This window comes from Nanorana parkeri, unplaced genomic scaffold (genome assembly GCF_000935625.1).
Source record: "Nanorana parkeri isolate BGI_ZX_2015 unplaced genomic scaffold, ASM93562v1 scaffold180, whole genome shotgun sequence".
Taxonomy (NCBI): Eukaryota; Metazoa; Chordata; class Amphibia; order Anura; family Dicroglossidae; genus Nanorana; species Nanorana parkeri.
In genome coordinates this window covers 946,505-962,285 of record NW_017306448.1, presented here as the reverse complement: position 1 = coordinate 962,285, position 15,781 = coordinate 946,505, and the positions used below count along the sequence as shown (strand labels likewise).

At 42.3% G+C, this 15,781-nt stretch overlaps 1 protein-coding gene across 2 annotated transcripts in view; it reads right to left on the bottom strand.

Moving 5' to 3' along the window:
* RGS12 (regulator of G-protein signaling 12) overlaps positions 1-15,781 on the bottom strand; it is a 146,524-nt gene that overhangs the window by 27,970 nt on the left and 102,773 nt on the right. For both annotated transcript variants that reach the window (XM_018554983.1, XM_018554984.1), the window contains 6 exons: positions 5,849-6,018; positions 3,307-3,399; positions 2,206-2,349; positions 1,457-1,636; positions 738-897; positions 296-408 (listed from right to left, as the gene is read on the bottom strand). In XM_018554983.1, the coding sequence (XP_018410485.1) occupies positions 296-408; positions 738-897; positions 1,457-1,636; positions 2,206-2,349; positions 3,307-3,399; positions 5,849-6,018 (860 nt within the window). The remainder of the gene's footprint in view (positions 1-295; positions 409-737; positions 898-1,456; positions 1,637-2,205; positions 2,350-3,306; positions 3,400-5,848; positions 6,019-15,781) is intronic.

Here is a 15,781-nt window from a genome sequence, read left to right as displayed (position 1 = left end):
CTGGCCACCATGGACGACAATGCTTTTTCCTTCAGGCACTTTGCTTACTAAGGTGTGAAGTCACCATAGAAAACTATAATGTATTCTACTAATAGCATTACAATAAAAGCTTTCTCCAAGGTGAGATCAGCAGATTAAATGAAAATCAGATTACGAAGGTCACAAGAATCCATACGATCATTTAGCTAAAGCATGCATAATGTGTGCTCCGGGCTTTTAAATGGTTCCTCGTCAAGTCGCCTGATAAAAGAGCTGCTGCCTTGCAAAACAATTACAGTTTGAACTTGGTCCTTACCTCCAGCGCATTGCCGTTACTTCCACAATTAATCATCTCAAGGCTTGCCGAAGATGATACAGAACCTTGCGACTCGCGCCTCCTGCCTGGACCCCCATTGATAAAAGTGGAGTCTGCCAGGAAAATGATAAAAAGAAGATCGTCAGCTGTGGATTCCGAAACGGTCCTAGCCAACGGCAAAGCCTGAGCAGGATGACTGAGCCTCTGTAGTGGGAAAATTATAACCGAACACACAGTTATGACTAGTATAGAAACTAGTGGTCTGCACTGGCAGGCAGGGTGACTACTTTTATGCTACATGTAGATGTATTACTGAAAGTCAATAACATGATGTGTAGGTGGCTGTGTGTGTCTTAGAACATGGCCTAAGCTGGCTATGCAGAAGTCAAAGTAACAGCATCAGCCACTATACTTCATAACCATATAGCACGGCATTACTCACCATTGGTAACATCCCCATTTTCTTTCTTCTTTTGCGATTTCCCAATGCTTTTACTCCTGGACCAGGAAAAGAAGGTTCCTTTCCTCCTTTTATCATTATCATCCTCTCCTCCCGACTCCTCATTCAGAGATCGCCCTGACTTGGTCTTTTTACTTAATTGCTGTACACAGAGGAAACCAGAGTCAGAACCTATATACATTAATGAAAAAGTCAAGATCTAGAAGACTTCATATTTTTCTTTTCATCTGTGACAAGGCAGACTGGAATCCTCTGCTGACATGTTCATACGTGCATATAAAAACCCTTGGGCAAGATCTGAGAAGGCCGCTCTCTCTGTGCTGGGACATGTAAGCCCTAAAGGAAAGGCCAATTTCGGTGGTATTTTCTAAAAGCATGTATGTGAAACCTCCCTCAGCTTGTCTCTCAGCCTCTAGGCATCTGCTTCCCACTTTCTGTTTGTTGGCTTATAGGGACCAACAATATTTACCACTCAGGCAATTTCCAAAAAAGCAACTCCGGGTTTCAGCGTGGGAAAGCCAAAGTTTCAATGAGCTGAAAAAGGTGAGTATCCATATAAAAAAAACTCCTCCAATAACAAAATCAAGAAACTAAATCACCAGCTGCTGATGAGTGACAGTATTTGATGGCCATCCACTGGCTGCAAGTGACCTTCGACATTAAAACTGCTTTGCACTGACTGAGGGATTTTGAGTGTGTACCTTTTTAGGAGTAGAGATGTTGGAGCGGTCAGAGCTCACGCTATGTTTGGAGGTTGGGCTGCTGGGTATCTCCTGGGGATCTGGCAGGGATCGCCCCTCTACTTCGGCCAGCATGCACTCCTGGTACAAGTGTGACTTCAGGAATCGAGTGTAGCTGTCAAACTTCATCAAGTTAAATATCTGAGAAACAGCAGAAGAAAAATACATGTAAAACCCTCGATATAATTGATAGGTTAAAGCGTGAACAGTGATCATATGAGCTTTATAAAATACACAATGTGCGGCATTGAAAGTGCCAGCGTCCCCAAATGAGTTTTAAACGGTCTCAGATTTTGAGACAGTAATGCAATTGTGCAAATTAAAGTAGCCACCGCTCTAAGCTCACTCTTGTGATGGACTACAATCTCAATACAAATTAGTAAACAAACGCTTTCCATCACGGGAGCGAGCTTGGAGCGGTGGCTCAGCTGACCGAAGGAGCCAGTTGGAAAATCTTTGTACTAACAGAGATGTCAACCAATGAGCTGTCGGCTCTGTTCGGGTATTCTGACCCGCTGCCAGGATACAGAGAAGACAGTGGGAGATTCCTCGATCAATGCTCGTAAGCGTTGATGAAGGAACCTGTTCTATTTTTTTACATTCAGCCCACAGGTTGAATGATAAAAAAAAAAAACCATAGAACAGTGTATGGCCACCTTTAGACTGTAAGCAGAGAAATGGGGGGAGGTCTACGCCTACAACCAATTTACCTGGAGCTGCTGCTCTTTGAACATATCCGGGTGAGGAGCATTGAGAATGTCATCAGCGAGCTGAGCTTGGCTGTCAATGTTCACCGGAGTGGTCGCCTTGCTGCTCAGAAACTTGTTAAATATTTCCCTGGCCCTGTAGGACAACTGAAAATCAGAAATTAGACATGGTTATTAATTATAAGTCATATACAGTATGCAGACAAGGCGGCCATTGATATTAAAGCCCCCCCTCCCCCCCAAAAGAAGCTTTGTATAGAGGAGAAGATTTAGAATTTCTCTTTATTGCGGTCCAATTATAAGCGCCCGGTTCAGCTTTAGACATTTATTGTTACTTTGTGGAAATGCCTATATTCCTTCTTCAGTTTTTCTGGTGATAAAATATGATCTTGAATATTTAACAAGCTAGCAGGGGCCAAATTAAGGGGACTTTAGAATATTATTTTGAAAACTGATGTTGATTGAAACTGCCATTTGTGGGTCCATGTGTATGCTCTTGGCAAAAACCGCTTCTATTGTATATTTGTTATTGAATTTTGGTAAAGATTACATTTTATACATTTGTTCCAATTAGCCAATAAAAAAAGATTTGACCGTTTGGTTGGATACATTTATTTTTTATTCGTTTGTATAGTATAGGTTTTAATTGCGGTCTATGTCCCCGTTGGGAAGATTCACTGTTACTTCCCGTCCTGGTAATAGGATGTCTCAAGGACAGGAAGTAATGGGAGATACTTCTAATGAGAACTAGGAGGCAGCAATAAAAGGACACTGCAATAAAAGCACATTTGTATTGCTCTTTGTGTCTTCTTGTCTCTGTGACACCGGCACCCTCTCATTTCTTATTCCCAGTGTCACTGGCACAGGAAGTAGAAGGAAGAGCTTCCCAATAGGTAAAATGCAATAAAAATTAGACAGCACTTCTGACTCTTATCTCTCCAATACAAAAAAAGTTTTAGCTGGAGATGGGCTTTAACAACTCAGAGATGGCAGTTTCACAGAGGGACGATGTGATTTTTCAGGAAATAACTGATGTTCAGTGACGATCAGGTTGTAGAAAAACCAGCGACACCAATACAACAAGCAATAACAACAATAAATTACCTCATTTTTATCATGAGCTGGAACGCGGCTGAAATATTCACAGGCTTGCCAGAACAAAATGTTCTCCTCACTGAACTCTTTCTTCAAAAACTCCTACAGGAAAATAAAACCAAAAATGAAAAATATGTTATGAGGTACTATTTGTATCTAAGCCTCAACCTACAGAGGAACACCATTATCATTTTAGAGAAGTTATGTCTACAGGCATCTTCCTGCTTGGTGGACAGCACCAGCAGACTACATCAGCTGATCTGCATAAACTGCTACAATCGTAGGCATTGGATAGATTTTCATTTTGTTTGATGCTGGACTGTTAAACCAATTGACAGTTCCTTAAATCTTGAGGACCCTGCTGAGATCTCTGCTCGAGTCCCTGGGTCTGGAAACCCAATGACGCCATTGTAAGGGGTTCCCAATCTTTCTGTTGAAAGAGGAGATGTCGGCACACACAAAAGGTGGCCAAGAATACTGAAGACACCCACATAGACAGGAATAGCCCACCTATATCTTGAATACAATTTTTTGGAAGAACAGTATCACTTTTGGGAGGACTACTCCTTTAAAAGATTAATATTGTGCCGGCTTAGTTATGCAAGATTGAGATTTGAGCTCTATTTGACTTTACTACTCTAAGAATGACTCTGGAGGTGCTAAGGATCATAGACCAGTCCAGGGAGGTCCAAGATCTGCTTGCTCTGTTGACCATCTTGACCTCATGTTGATAATATATTCCATCTCCCAGCTTCATTTTTGACCTCTCCTAAAGCTGCTATTTGACTGGCTTATAAATGTCAATACACTGCACTAAACCTTAAAATTATTCTATTATCACACCTAAGCGCGGTTTTATTCGTTGGTTATATTTGACTGGCTGCCATGATCCTCCTGTAACTTCAATAATTACAGATCAGTATCTTAACATACGGACGCCAGCATTTCCAGAAAGCAGCAATAACAGCCCCTGAATTTCTCTCCTGGCAGGTGTACTTTGAAGATGCTCCTGGATCTTGGATTAAAAATAAAGAAAAGCTGCAAGGTACTATCCTATTTTTTGCCAATCTGCTGCTAGTTTCATTTTTGAGTGGAGCTCTCCTTTAAGAGATTTGGATCATATAATTTGATGCACAAAATAGACAGCATGGAAAACCTCCAACACATTCATTCTGTTTAGGAAGAATAAAGGGTAAAAGGAGGATACTCCTAACCAACCAACACCACAATGCAAGTACATGGTTTGAGGACTGACCCAGAGGAAACCTCTAAGTGTACGGAGGTTATTCCTCTCTCAAGGTGAATCTGCTGTGGTGAAAGAGACATACTGTACATGAAGTGTAGGTTGTCTTATACTGAGAATTCAACTTTTACTAGCAGATAATGAACAGAAACATCTACTGATCCTAATCTGGCAGGTGACCGAAATGTAGACATTGTGGAAGATTATTCCTTTTACTGCCACTTTCTATAAAGAACACATATAAAACTTTTAAATGTTCTAAGAGGTTCCATATCAGAGTAGCGGGTCATAATTGGGAACCGGAACAGCAACAAATGTCAAAGTCAGTCCAGGAGACCGTTCCCCAATAAAGAATATATGAGGGCACTCATACAATGCAAACAATAACAGTGTCAAATAAAAATGAGAATGAGAATGTGAAAACGAAATATACAATTCATAAACCAACAGAGAGCAAAGCCATATACTGAGAGTTTAAACAGCCTTTTAAATAAAAGTTCAGCTGTCTTAAGCTGGCCATATACTTATAGATTTCTCCATCCACGTTAAACAGAGCAGATAGAGGAATCCCATCCACGGGCTATTTAATTCTGACAGCCAGCGCCTGCCCCCGTCAGAATACCCAAATAGTTAGTGTTCAGCTGACAATTTTGCACCCGGCTCACTCAAAAATCACGGATGCACTGTAATTTCGGCCAAAAGATGGCACTTTCGGAATTTTGACCAAAGTGCCATTTCTGGCCGATATGTTTTGGCGTCCAAAATTTCGGTTCACTCCTAATTATTTACCTCAATCTAATGTCTTTTCCAAGTATATCTAAAATCAATGGACAAGACTTTCCCTTTAGACATTACATTTCCATAAACACTCAGATCAGAAGAGTAACGTCCTGGAGAAAAAGCAGAAGGCAACCCCCAGGTCAACCCCACCCCAACCAGGTGAAGACCTACCAGTTACCGAGAGAACTGACCAAACGCTGTGTAATTGTACTCAGAAAAATAATGGTCATCTAATCCAACCAAATTGGGGGATTGGGTCCTGTTTTCTTATACCAAGGGGCTCCTATAGGATGAAAAACTTGCATCTGCTTTGCAATGGTAGACAGGAAGAATTAATGACTTGCCCACACTATTCGACAACCTCATCATTCCAATCTTCTGGTTGGATCTACAATAAATCCCACCTTACAGCGGCTTTGTTCAACCCCTTTAATTCAATTAAGCCCAGTCAAATTGGGGTGGCTGCTGAGGTCTATATTACTCTGGTCAGCATTTGCCTGCGGTTACCATCTGATAAGAATGACTTACTGTAAAATACCGAACACCAACTGGATCCTGAAGAAGTCTTTCGAAAGACACAGCCCAGCTGGCCACCCTGCGCTCTCCGAGTTTCCGGCAGCTCTGTACACTGGGCAGGCTGGCATTGCTGCTCAAACTGTTCTCGCTTACACATCCTTTCAGATCAGTGCTGTTCAGTTCTGCCAGAGGGGAAAAAAGACAGAAAACATTCCACTGTGATAAAGAGCAGCATATGGGCCACATGTTAGTAAAAAACAGGCAGGGAAATAAAGAAATTATCCTTTTTTTTTCTAGCAGAATGGTCTTCCAAACTTGTGTTGGCATTATTCACATATAAAGTTGATAATTTAAAAAAATCTACCATAAACACATAATCTAGCATAAACTAATGCCAATATAACCAAGAATAAATTCATAACCTAGCATAAAAAAAACTAATGCCAATTATTATAATCCTAGCATAAACTCATGCCAATTAATACAACCTAGCATAAACTCATAACCTAGCATAAACTAATGCCAATTATTATAACCTAGCAAAAACTCATACCCTAGCATAAACTAATGCCAATTAATACAACCTGGCATAAACTCATAATCTAGCATAAACTCATAACCTAGCAGAAACTAATGCCAATACAACCTAGCATAAACTCTCAACCTAACATAAATGAATGCCAATTAATATAACCTAGCATAAACAGCAATACTTTTTCTATATCTCTATCATATTTATGATTGATTACAGTAATTGAATGAGCTGAAAAATTCTGAAGCTGGTTGCACATTAATTCTTCTAATTTTTGTATATTTGTCCAATAAACCTTTCATATAGAAGTGATTGCATTTATACAGCCTGTTGTGTTGCATGGAATATATTTTAGACATTTGATCAATTAAAACTTGATCAAACCATTAAAAATAAATGTGTATGGCAATTATATATAAAAAAAGTATATCTGCTATTGCTAAATGCACATGATTAGAAAGAAAATGCTTAAAGTTGAATGATGGTAACATTTACGTTGTCATCATTTTCTGTGGATTATGAGATTTTAGTGACCTTTGTCAAATCTTCAGAAAAATTGCCCCATGGAACGGGCAGTCTGAAACACAGTGAAAGCCAATTTCTGGTTGATTACCTTAGGTAATAGCACAACACTGCTCATGGCACTATCACCGAATATTGGAGCACCACTATAATGCTGCAAATAAACATTAGTTACAAAGGCGGCGAGTGCCGAGTCAGTAATAACGGTGTAATAACTGTGCATATATCTGTCTCCACAAAGGCTTGGAAACGAGGTCAGGACTATACAAGTCGACGTCTACTTTCATTTAGTGTTCTCACACAAGAATATTAACTCCACCCTGCTACGTGAGAAAACATATATGCCCCGGGACATGGTTAACAAGACTGGCAGCTTATAAAAGAGATCTATGAAGCTTCTCTTTTTCATCAGGTACAGTATTATAAAGCAGAAACAATGCTATGACTAAGGTAAAGTAAAATGAAAACCTAAAAAGGTAAATTGTTTTAATTCAGACCTGTATCAAATACAGGTTACATAACACAAGTAATTATTACTTTACAAATTATAGTGCTGAACAACACTCCACTTTAGGTTTATACGGTGAGCAATACTACAACAAGCTTAAAGTGGTACTGGACTTGGAAATTGATGTTATAGCGAAGATTCAGAAATTTTAATTGTTCCTAGGCAGTACCCTGAAAAATCTACCTTCTGTCTTGAATTCCTCCTGAAAAATAATAGCACTTCCTGGCATGCGAGTGAGCCTAGGTTCTCCTCTGTCCTCATAGCTGTATATCTGCAGTGTGAGATCCAGGGCACTGCTGCCTCTGACTGCTTGCCTCAAAGAAATTGGTGACACTTCTACACGGTGTGCTCACTGTTCTCCTTGCTGGTGAAGAAGAGGAAGAAGCAAAGCCCTGCATCCTACCAAGATGGCCACCACAGAGACATATTGTAGAGCAAGACATGGTAAGTCAGTAACAGCGGAAAGATCAGCTGCAGGGAGACCACAGGCAATACTTCAGTTCCTCTTTGTACTGAATACCAACACTCGAGCAGCCTCTCTCAACCTACCCTTTAGGGAACCCTTGAAAACATAATGCCCAAGGGTTCCCTAAAGGGGAACCCCAGAAATGATTTGCTGATCTACAGCTTATGGTACATTAGTGTGATTAGTGAGTTGTAGATAAAACAATAAAAGGAGTACCAAAAATAACTCTGCATTGGTGTTAAGTTCCAACCCCACTAAAGAACTGCAAACCAGCTTGTGCTAGAAAAGGTTTTCAGTCCATTTTCTCCCATTTTTACTCAACAACGTTTTGCAGATATGCTTTAGAACAGTGGTTCTCAAAATGTTTTTTACCTCTGGACCCACATTTGTCCCTGGTCATTAAGTCGTGACCCAAGTTGCACTGCAATGGAAATCACGGCATTAGGGTACTGTGCGTTCCGGTAATCAACCTGTGGGTGGGAGGTGCGTTTGGGGTACCATTCAAATGAATGGCAACACAACACAACTCCCACACCAGAATGCACAGTAGATGCGATTGCGAAGTACAGTGTGCTAATTGCACGGTACTATGTGGTTAATGGACTGTACTAGTGTGAACGGGCCCTCAAAAACACTGACTCATTCTGACACACATACAAACTCCCAAAAATGTTTAATTACATTTTTTTTAAGGTCCACCCAGTCTCCCTAACTTACGAGAACTGGAGTGGATCCTCAGCCTGGGGTCCAGTGTGGGCTGCTGTGCTGTGACGGACCTCCATCCATTTGTGCATTGCTTGTACAGCTCCCTTGTGCGCCCTGTAGAGGTTCCGGGAGCCAGAATTTGATGTCACCATGTCACCTCTATAGGACACCTGAGGGAGCTGTAAACAAGGCACGTATAGATGGAGCTCCCTCACAGCCATAGCCCCAGCCCAACCCACCTCAAGCTGACACTTGGCGCTGGCCAGAATATTTTGAATGGCTGCTTGGTGCGAGAACTGACAGTGCTGGGGGGAGGCAGAGGAGCCTCCACATAGAAAAGTGGAAGGCTTGGGGCGACCCACTGAAAACGGGGTCACGACCCACCAGTTGAGAACCAAGGCTTTAGAAGATAGCCCAAGTCATAAAATTATTCAAATACAAATTTAATCATGTTGGACTGTGTGAAAGTTCCTCTTCGTATTTACAGTAAAAATTGGTTTCGGTTAAAACTTCATAGTTCTGCAGAAAACTCAATTTGTGTCGTCTGTGACCTCATCAGCTGTATACAGAAAGCTTAGACCTGCCTGGGTACCTAAAGGAGGTATCTCATCACTCAATGGGAGTAAATGTAGGCAAGTTGGTGGCTGATCCTGATGATAAAACGTGGCAGTAACACCAAGAGTCTCCCAGTCGGGCAACCAAATTTTGCAGTGAGATTGGGTAAGACAGACTGGGAGTCTAAGAAGTCTGGGTCCATACGCTATAATTAATGTTTCCATGGTTACCAGTAAACTACAATGGTGGAGTTACAAGACCAGTGGCCCTGGGAAAAAGCAGGAACAGTTGCTACTGGTCTTACAACAGGAAATGGGTATACTGAGCCCTTATTTGTTATCTTTCTAAGCGTGATTTCTCCATGGATGCTGCATTGCACTGCAAAAGAAGACCACATTTAAAAGGAAGGTAAGAGATGTCATTTTTAAACACACTGAAAGGTTTCTGCCCAGAGGTCAGCTTTAATCAAGGGAGTTTTGCAGATATGCTGTTGTAAGATTTCCTAACTTCAAGTCCTAGCAGTACTCAATGACAAAATTCTCTAACCATGATGAACTGTGTGAAGCTAGATAACGGGAATAGAAGGGGAAATGCTGGGGAGACAATATTTTGGCAGAATGTTTCCCGTGTGAACAAACAAGGTGGTATTGATTATAATCAATAATGAGAAGCGTTGGCAACGATTCTCATCATCCATTAGTTGATTTTGGATTTGTTGCCGCCGCTCTGCTCCTCCGTTCTGTTCCCCGCTGGCTGCAGTGGACTGTGTCCCTTTTCATCCCTGCTACTCTCCCGCCTGTATCGACAGAGGCAGCAGGGACACTGACCACTGCAGCCGGCACCAGCGGGGAGGAGCGATCGCTGTGACTGCATTCCCACGCTACCCCCTCCCCCCGTACCTCCGCTGCCCACCCTGTTCCTCCTCTGCTCCCCCTGTGCCTCCACTCCATACCCAGCCTGCTATGGAATATTTTAAAATGCAATAGTCTACTGGCCATTGCACCTGCCCACTGCCAATTATCAGAGGGATTCTCTCCAATAGCAGGCTGGCTAATGCACCCAGCAATTAAGTTAAAAAAATTAATAAAAAAAAGTTTAAAAAAATAAAAGTTAAATAAACTAAAATTGGTGTGTTAATTTTAAATAAAAGGTTGGTTATTTTATTATATTGGCTCAGAGTTTTACAATTCAAATTATTTTAAATCCATGAAACTAATTAAATGTCTAATATAATACATACAATTATTAAGAAATATATTTTTATATTGTTTAAAGATATAAATGCTTCAAGTAGCAATTACAACTAGGAAACAACTGGGACATGGCAGTATTAGGGTGATAATCAGCACAAAACAGTAGGAATGTCCTGTACAACCAGGTGCTAAATTGTTCTTTCAAGGCTCCTTCTCGACAGCAGGAAACAGGCTTTGCTACTCTTCTAAAGAAAGCAAACTTAACACCTTTTGTTTTGATGCACCTGAAACACACTTCGTTGATTTAACCTAAAAGTTCAGTTGGGCTGTAAGTAAATGTCTGAAGGCACTTGGCCTATGGTGGAGAGGATCACCGAGACTGAATTCTGTTCCTACCATTTAGCAGAGATCACTTGATGAGGTGTTGTGCCCTTTAAATATGTGGCTAAAGTTGCCCTTAAAGTGACATTATACCCTCAGATTTTTTAACATAAACCAATACTGTAATGTGTGCCTTACTGTAATCCATGGTTGTTTCCCTTCTCTTTGCTGCTCTTCCTTTTAAATCCGTATCTCTTCTCATGCTGGGCAGAACTTCTGTTTTGCAGCAGACTGCCTTGTCACTGGAATGGATACACGGTGTCTGTGTGTAGGTTTGCAACCTGAGGCAGCACTACAGGAAGAGGCACTCAGCTGCAAAGGGAAGTTCCCCCCAAGCATGAGAAGACATGAGGATTTAAAAGGAAGAGCAGCAAAGAGAAGGGAAACAACCATGGATTACAGTAAGGCGCACATTACAGTATTGGTATATGTTAAAAAAATCTGAGGGTTTAATGTCACTTTAAGTCATCCTAAATGCAAAATTACATTAGGTCAGCAAATATAGATGTCCATTACCTCCAATCAAACCATATGCGGTTGTGAGAAAATTAATATGGTATTCAGGAGCCAGCAGGGATTTTTAGGAGCCAGATCCGGCTGTTATTTTTAAGGAGCATTGGCTTCCTGGCTCCTGGGATTTGCCCAGTCCTGTGTTGTTCCTTTACGAGTTATGCTGCAGTCACCTGAGATAGTCTATAGCCAAAGTTCTCAACTGGTGGGCCGTGACCCAAAAGTGGGTCAGGAGTGGACCCCATGTTCAGTGGGTCGCTGCATGCCATACAAATGTGCTAGGCGAGAGGCTCCTAAGCCTCTCCCATGGTGCAACACTGTCAATTCTCATGCCGAGCAGCCATTCAAAATATGGTGCTTGGCGCAGAGTGTCGGCTTGAGGTGGAGTGGACTGAAGCTATTGCTGTGAGAGAACTCCATCCATACGTGCATTGCTTACAGCTCCCTCGAGTGACGTCACATTCTGGATCCCAGCACCTCTACAGGGAGTGCAAGGGAGCTGTGCAAGCAATGCACGTACGGATGGAGCTCCGTCACAGCACAGCAGCCCACACTGAACCCCTAAATGTTTTTTCTGGAGTGTGTGTGTGAGATTGCGTCTGTGGTTGTGTGTGTCTGTCAGTGTTTTAATCGCAAACTACCAGGCAATTGCACCTACTGTTCGTTCAGGTGCAGAAGGTGCATTGCAATACACTTAAATGGCACCCCAAACACACCTCCCACCCACAGTTTGATCGCTTGCAACGGAACATGCAGTACTGCAATGCCGTGTGTTCCAGTGTGGTGCGACAAGGGTGGCGACTTAATGACCAAGGACAAATGTGGTTCCTGAGGTTATACAGGTTGAGAACCACTGGTCTATAGAATACAACTGGAAGCAATGTCCCAAGGGTACATGCATGGGCACACAGCAGGACACCAGTTCACTTTTAGTAACCAAAGTCTCCATTCTGTGCTAAATGAGAAGTCAGATAGATTCTTTAAGCAGCGCAGTTCCCATTATAGCCAGTCCAAGCAATGAGCGCACACTGCTGCTACAGACTGTGCCCCGAATTGATCCAGAACAGGCATACAACAGTGTACGAGTTAGATGTAATGCTGGCTGTACAGTGATCTAACTCAGGGGATGTGCCCCTCTGACAGCAGGCAATCAAGTCCTCACACAACCCACAAAAGCTGTGGATTAGATGCCTGTCAGGATAATTATCCCCCCTCCTCCAATCTGTGTGGCGCTGCAGTCAATGGGCAATCAACATGACTAGCGAGAGGAGAATAAGCCAGAGACCCATTATTATGTTAACATGCCGCGTGCAACAAAGAGGGCCTTACACAGGCGTTCACATTTAGTTCCGAATACAACTAGGAAGGCCTGTTATTTTCATTACTGTTTATTTAACACATGCCAAGAAATGCTGCATAGCGGATAAGGGATGCTATCGGGGCAGATAAGTTCTTTCACAGAAAATGCTCAGCTTGCCTTTAAAGTAGACCTGTCCCGAGAGCAATATGGAAGCTACCATTATAGACCTGCTTCTAAAGGCTAGAGGATCACTGACAGCCAGGCAACTGGCATTTTGAGAAGTGCTCCTTCAGTTCATAGGGAGCAGCAACCCTTTTAGCAAAAGTCAGACAGGATACATGAGCCATAGCAATGGCTAAATCCCTGAAGACTGCCTGTCATCCAGTCCGATGATCCAGCAAAGACTTTATTAGACGTTCTTTACTGCTGCAAATTCAGATATCTTGACAGAATGACGAGAGAATATGAAGAAACCTGAGGAAGAGCCAGATTCCTATCTCTGGAGCCTGTAGGAACATAACCTTTGTCGCCCAAAGGCCCCCGTCTGCTTCATTGGTCCTAAACTGGTTAAGAATAGTGCGATGATGTGTAAATAACCTGATATATAAAATGACTATTTCTTCTGACGGGGAAAAAACTGCTTGGCCGATATCTATTAACAGAGAAAACCCGCCTCATTGCCTCTGGTACCTACAGACACAGACCTATTGTGTCAAATGGTATTCCTGAGCCGTTTCTCTCTTCACTGAGTGGACAAGAGACTCCTCTTCTGTACAATATGCAATGTCAGCACATAACTAGGGGGTTGTGTACACTAGCAAAGGCAGCGTGCTTTCAGCTTGCTTTTGAGATCAGTTTGAGATGCTTCCGAGATTGTTCACTTTTCATCGACAGGGACAATTGACCTTCTCCTGACTTGCATATGACCCTCTGGACTGCATCAACCTGCTTCTGCATATGACCCTCTGGACTGCATCAACCTGCTTCTGCATATGACCCTCTGGACTGCATCAACCTGCTTCTGCATATGACCCTCTGGACTGCATCAACCTGCTTCTGCATTTCTATTAACTTGTATGGGGAAACAGCAAGAAAAATCTTTGAATATGGACCCTAATAATGCCAAGCAGCAGTCATGGGCCCAAGGGAAGGTGTTCCCTCTGTACTCCTAAATAGTTATACTAGCAATTATGTGAAAAACAAAGCCCTGGGTGTACAAAGCCCTGGATGCAATTCCATACAACAAAAGGAAAGGATTTGACTTGTATACCAATTATCTATGAGCTTACCATACAAAACTTGACAATGACAGCAACAGATTGCTCGTCATGTTTAGCAAAATACTGGGTGGATTTACCATCACTTTCTCTTGTGACGCGCCTTACAGACTTACATCAATGAGCTCCCTTTCATAAGAGAATTCACATAGGCTGCCATGATACGGACTTCCTTCTGGAGATACTAACAGCCTGGCTGTCACATTGATTCCCTGGCTTCTACCTTCTAAACCAATGATTTAGTTTACTGCCAGGAAAAACAGGGAAGATTAACTACTCATCTTCACCAAATAACAAATGTACACATAAGGGGCCCTTCATGCACATGAAGCAAGAAAGGAAGGAGAAGGACGTGACAATGACAGAGCACGCACCTTCCAAAAGTCAGCAACTCATGCTCAACATGTTCCATGTTGAGAATATTTTTTAAATATTAAGGGCCTGTTCACATCATAGAGTTGGGTTAATCACATGATACTGTATGATTAATGCATGCTATCGCACAGCTCACCTTGTGTGCATTACCATGCGCTGGGTGCCATGCCGTTCATTTTAATGGCACTACAACACACCTCCCGGTGCGGCCAAGAGGTGCATTGAGGTGCCATTAAACGGAATAGCAAAACACCACAACTAGTGCACAGTAATGCATGTTAGATGTGCTGTGTGATAGCATGCGTTAATTCCATAGTATCTTGTGATTAACGCAATGCTATAGTATGAATGGGCCCTTAAAGCTACAGAGGTAAGACACACTAAGGTTAGATGTAGATGACTGAGCTGCGCTGGGCCATGCACCAGTATAAAGGTGCCCATACACTTTACAACCCTCGCAAGACTTTTGTCTTGCGAGGGTTGTAAAGTACTTTAAAAAAACGTACGATCTGCCCATCTTGGTCAGGCAGATTGTACTTGCGATCATCGCAAGCCCGTCCCCGAGGGGCGGGCTTACGATGACTGCAATGAGGGGCAAGCTTACGATGACTGCAAACGGGCTGTGTGCGCACACCGGCCCGTTCGGCAGTTGTCGAACCAGCAGGCCACTTACTCGCCGAGAATCGTACGATTCCCGGCGGGTTTTCTAGCCTGCTGGTTCGACGGAAGACGTGCGACCGTACAGTAGAAACGGTCACACGCCTTCCATACACTGCACGATTCTCGTACGATTGCGGGATTTCCCGCGATTCTGGTATGAGAATCGTGCAGTGTATGGGCACCTTTTGTTAACTTCACTCTTAGAATGGTCATTGATTTTCCAATGGTTAGCGGGGTCTAATGGACGTGAGACATTGACTGTCGCAATGAGGAAAATCGAAGGAGCAGGATTACATTTTTTTCTAATTTCTTCTTTGAACGAACAAACTTCTAATCGTGAATGTGATTTTTCATTTGGGAAAAATGATGCGCACATGCTAGGCACAAAAAAAGCATGTTTAAGGTGACTGGGATTCCATTCAAGTAGCGAGTCTGGACAAATGAAAATTGTACCTACCAAGACACTGTGCTGTGCCCAGGAAAACAGCCAAACACATGGCACACAGTAGTAATCAGGTTTAATAATTCCTATAAGCAGCAGATAAAGTGGGCGCCAGCTACATGTGGGTTCAGGAGGCCTCAGACTGCCATCTATATATCCTAAGCCACAAATACTCAGGAATATACCCAACTATGTATTTTCAAGCATATAGTCAGAAGCTGATTTATAGCCAGGGGATTAGGTCAGAGCAGTATTGTTTTCATATGCTGCTTTTCCCCCTTCAAAATAGTCATCCTTGTAACTAAACATAACATGGCCCTGTTTCTCACGTTTATACACCAGTGATACATTACTGGGAAAATGAATGTTATTAAAAGGGTCACTTTGCTAAAAATTTATATTTCAAGTTTTTGGATGATGCTAAAAGTACTAAAGAATATCTAAATCCCAACAATTAACTTTTCTTATTTGCTCCCATTTGGGCTGTTAAAGTAGAACTCTGGCTTGCAAAATAATACA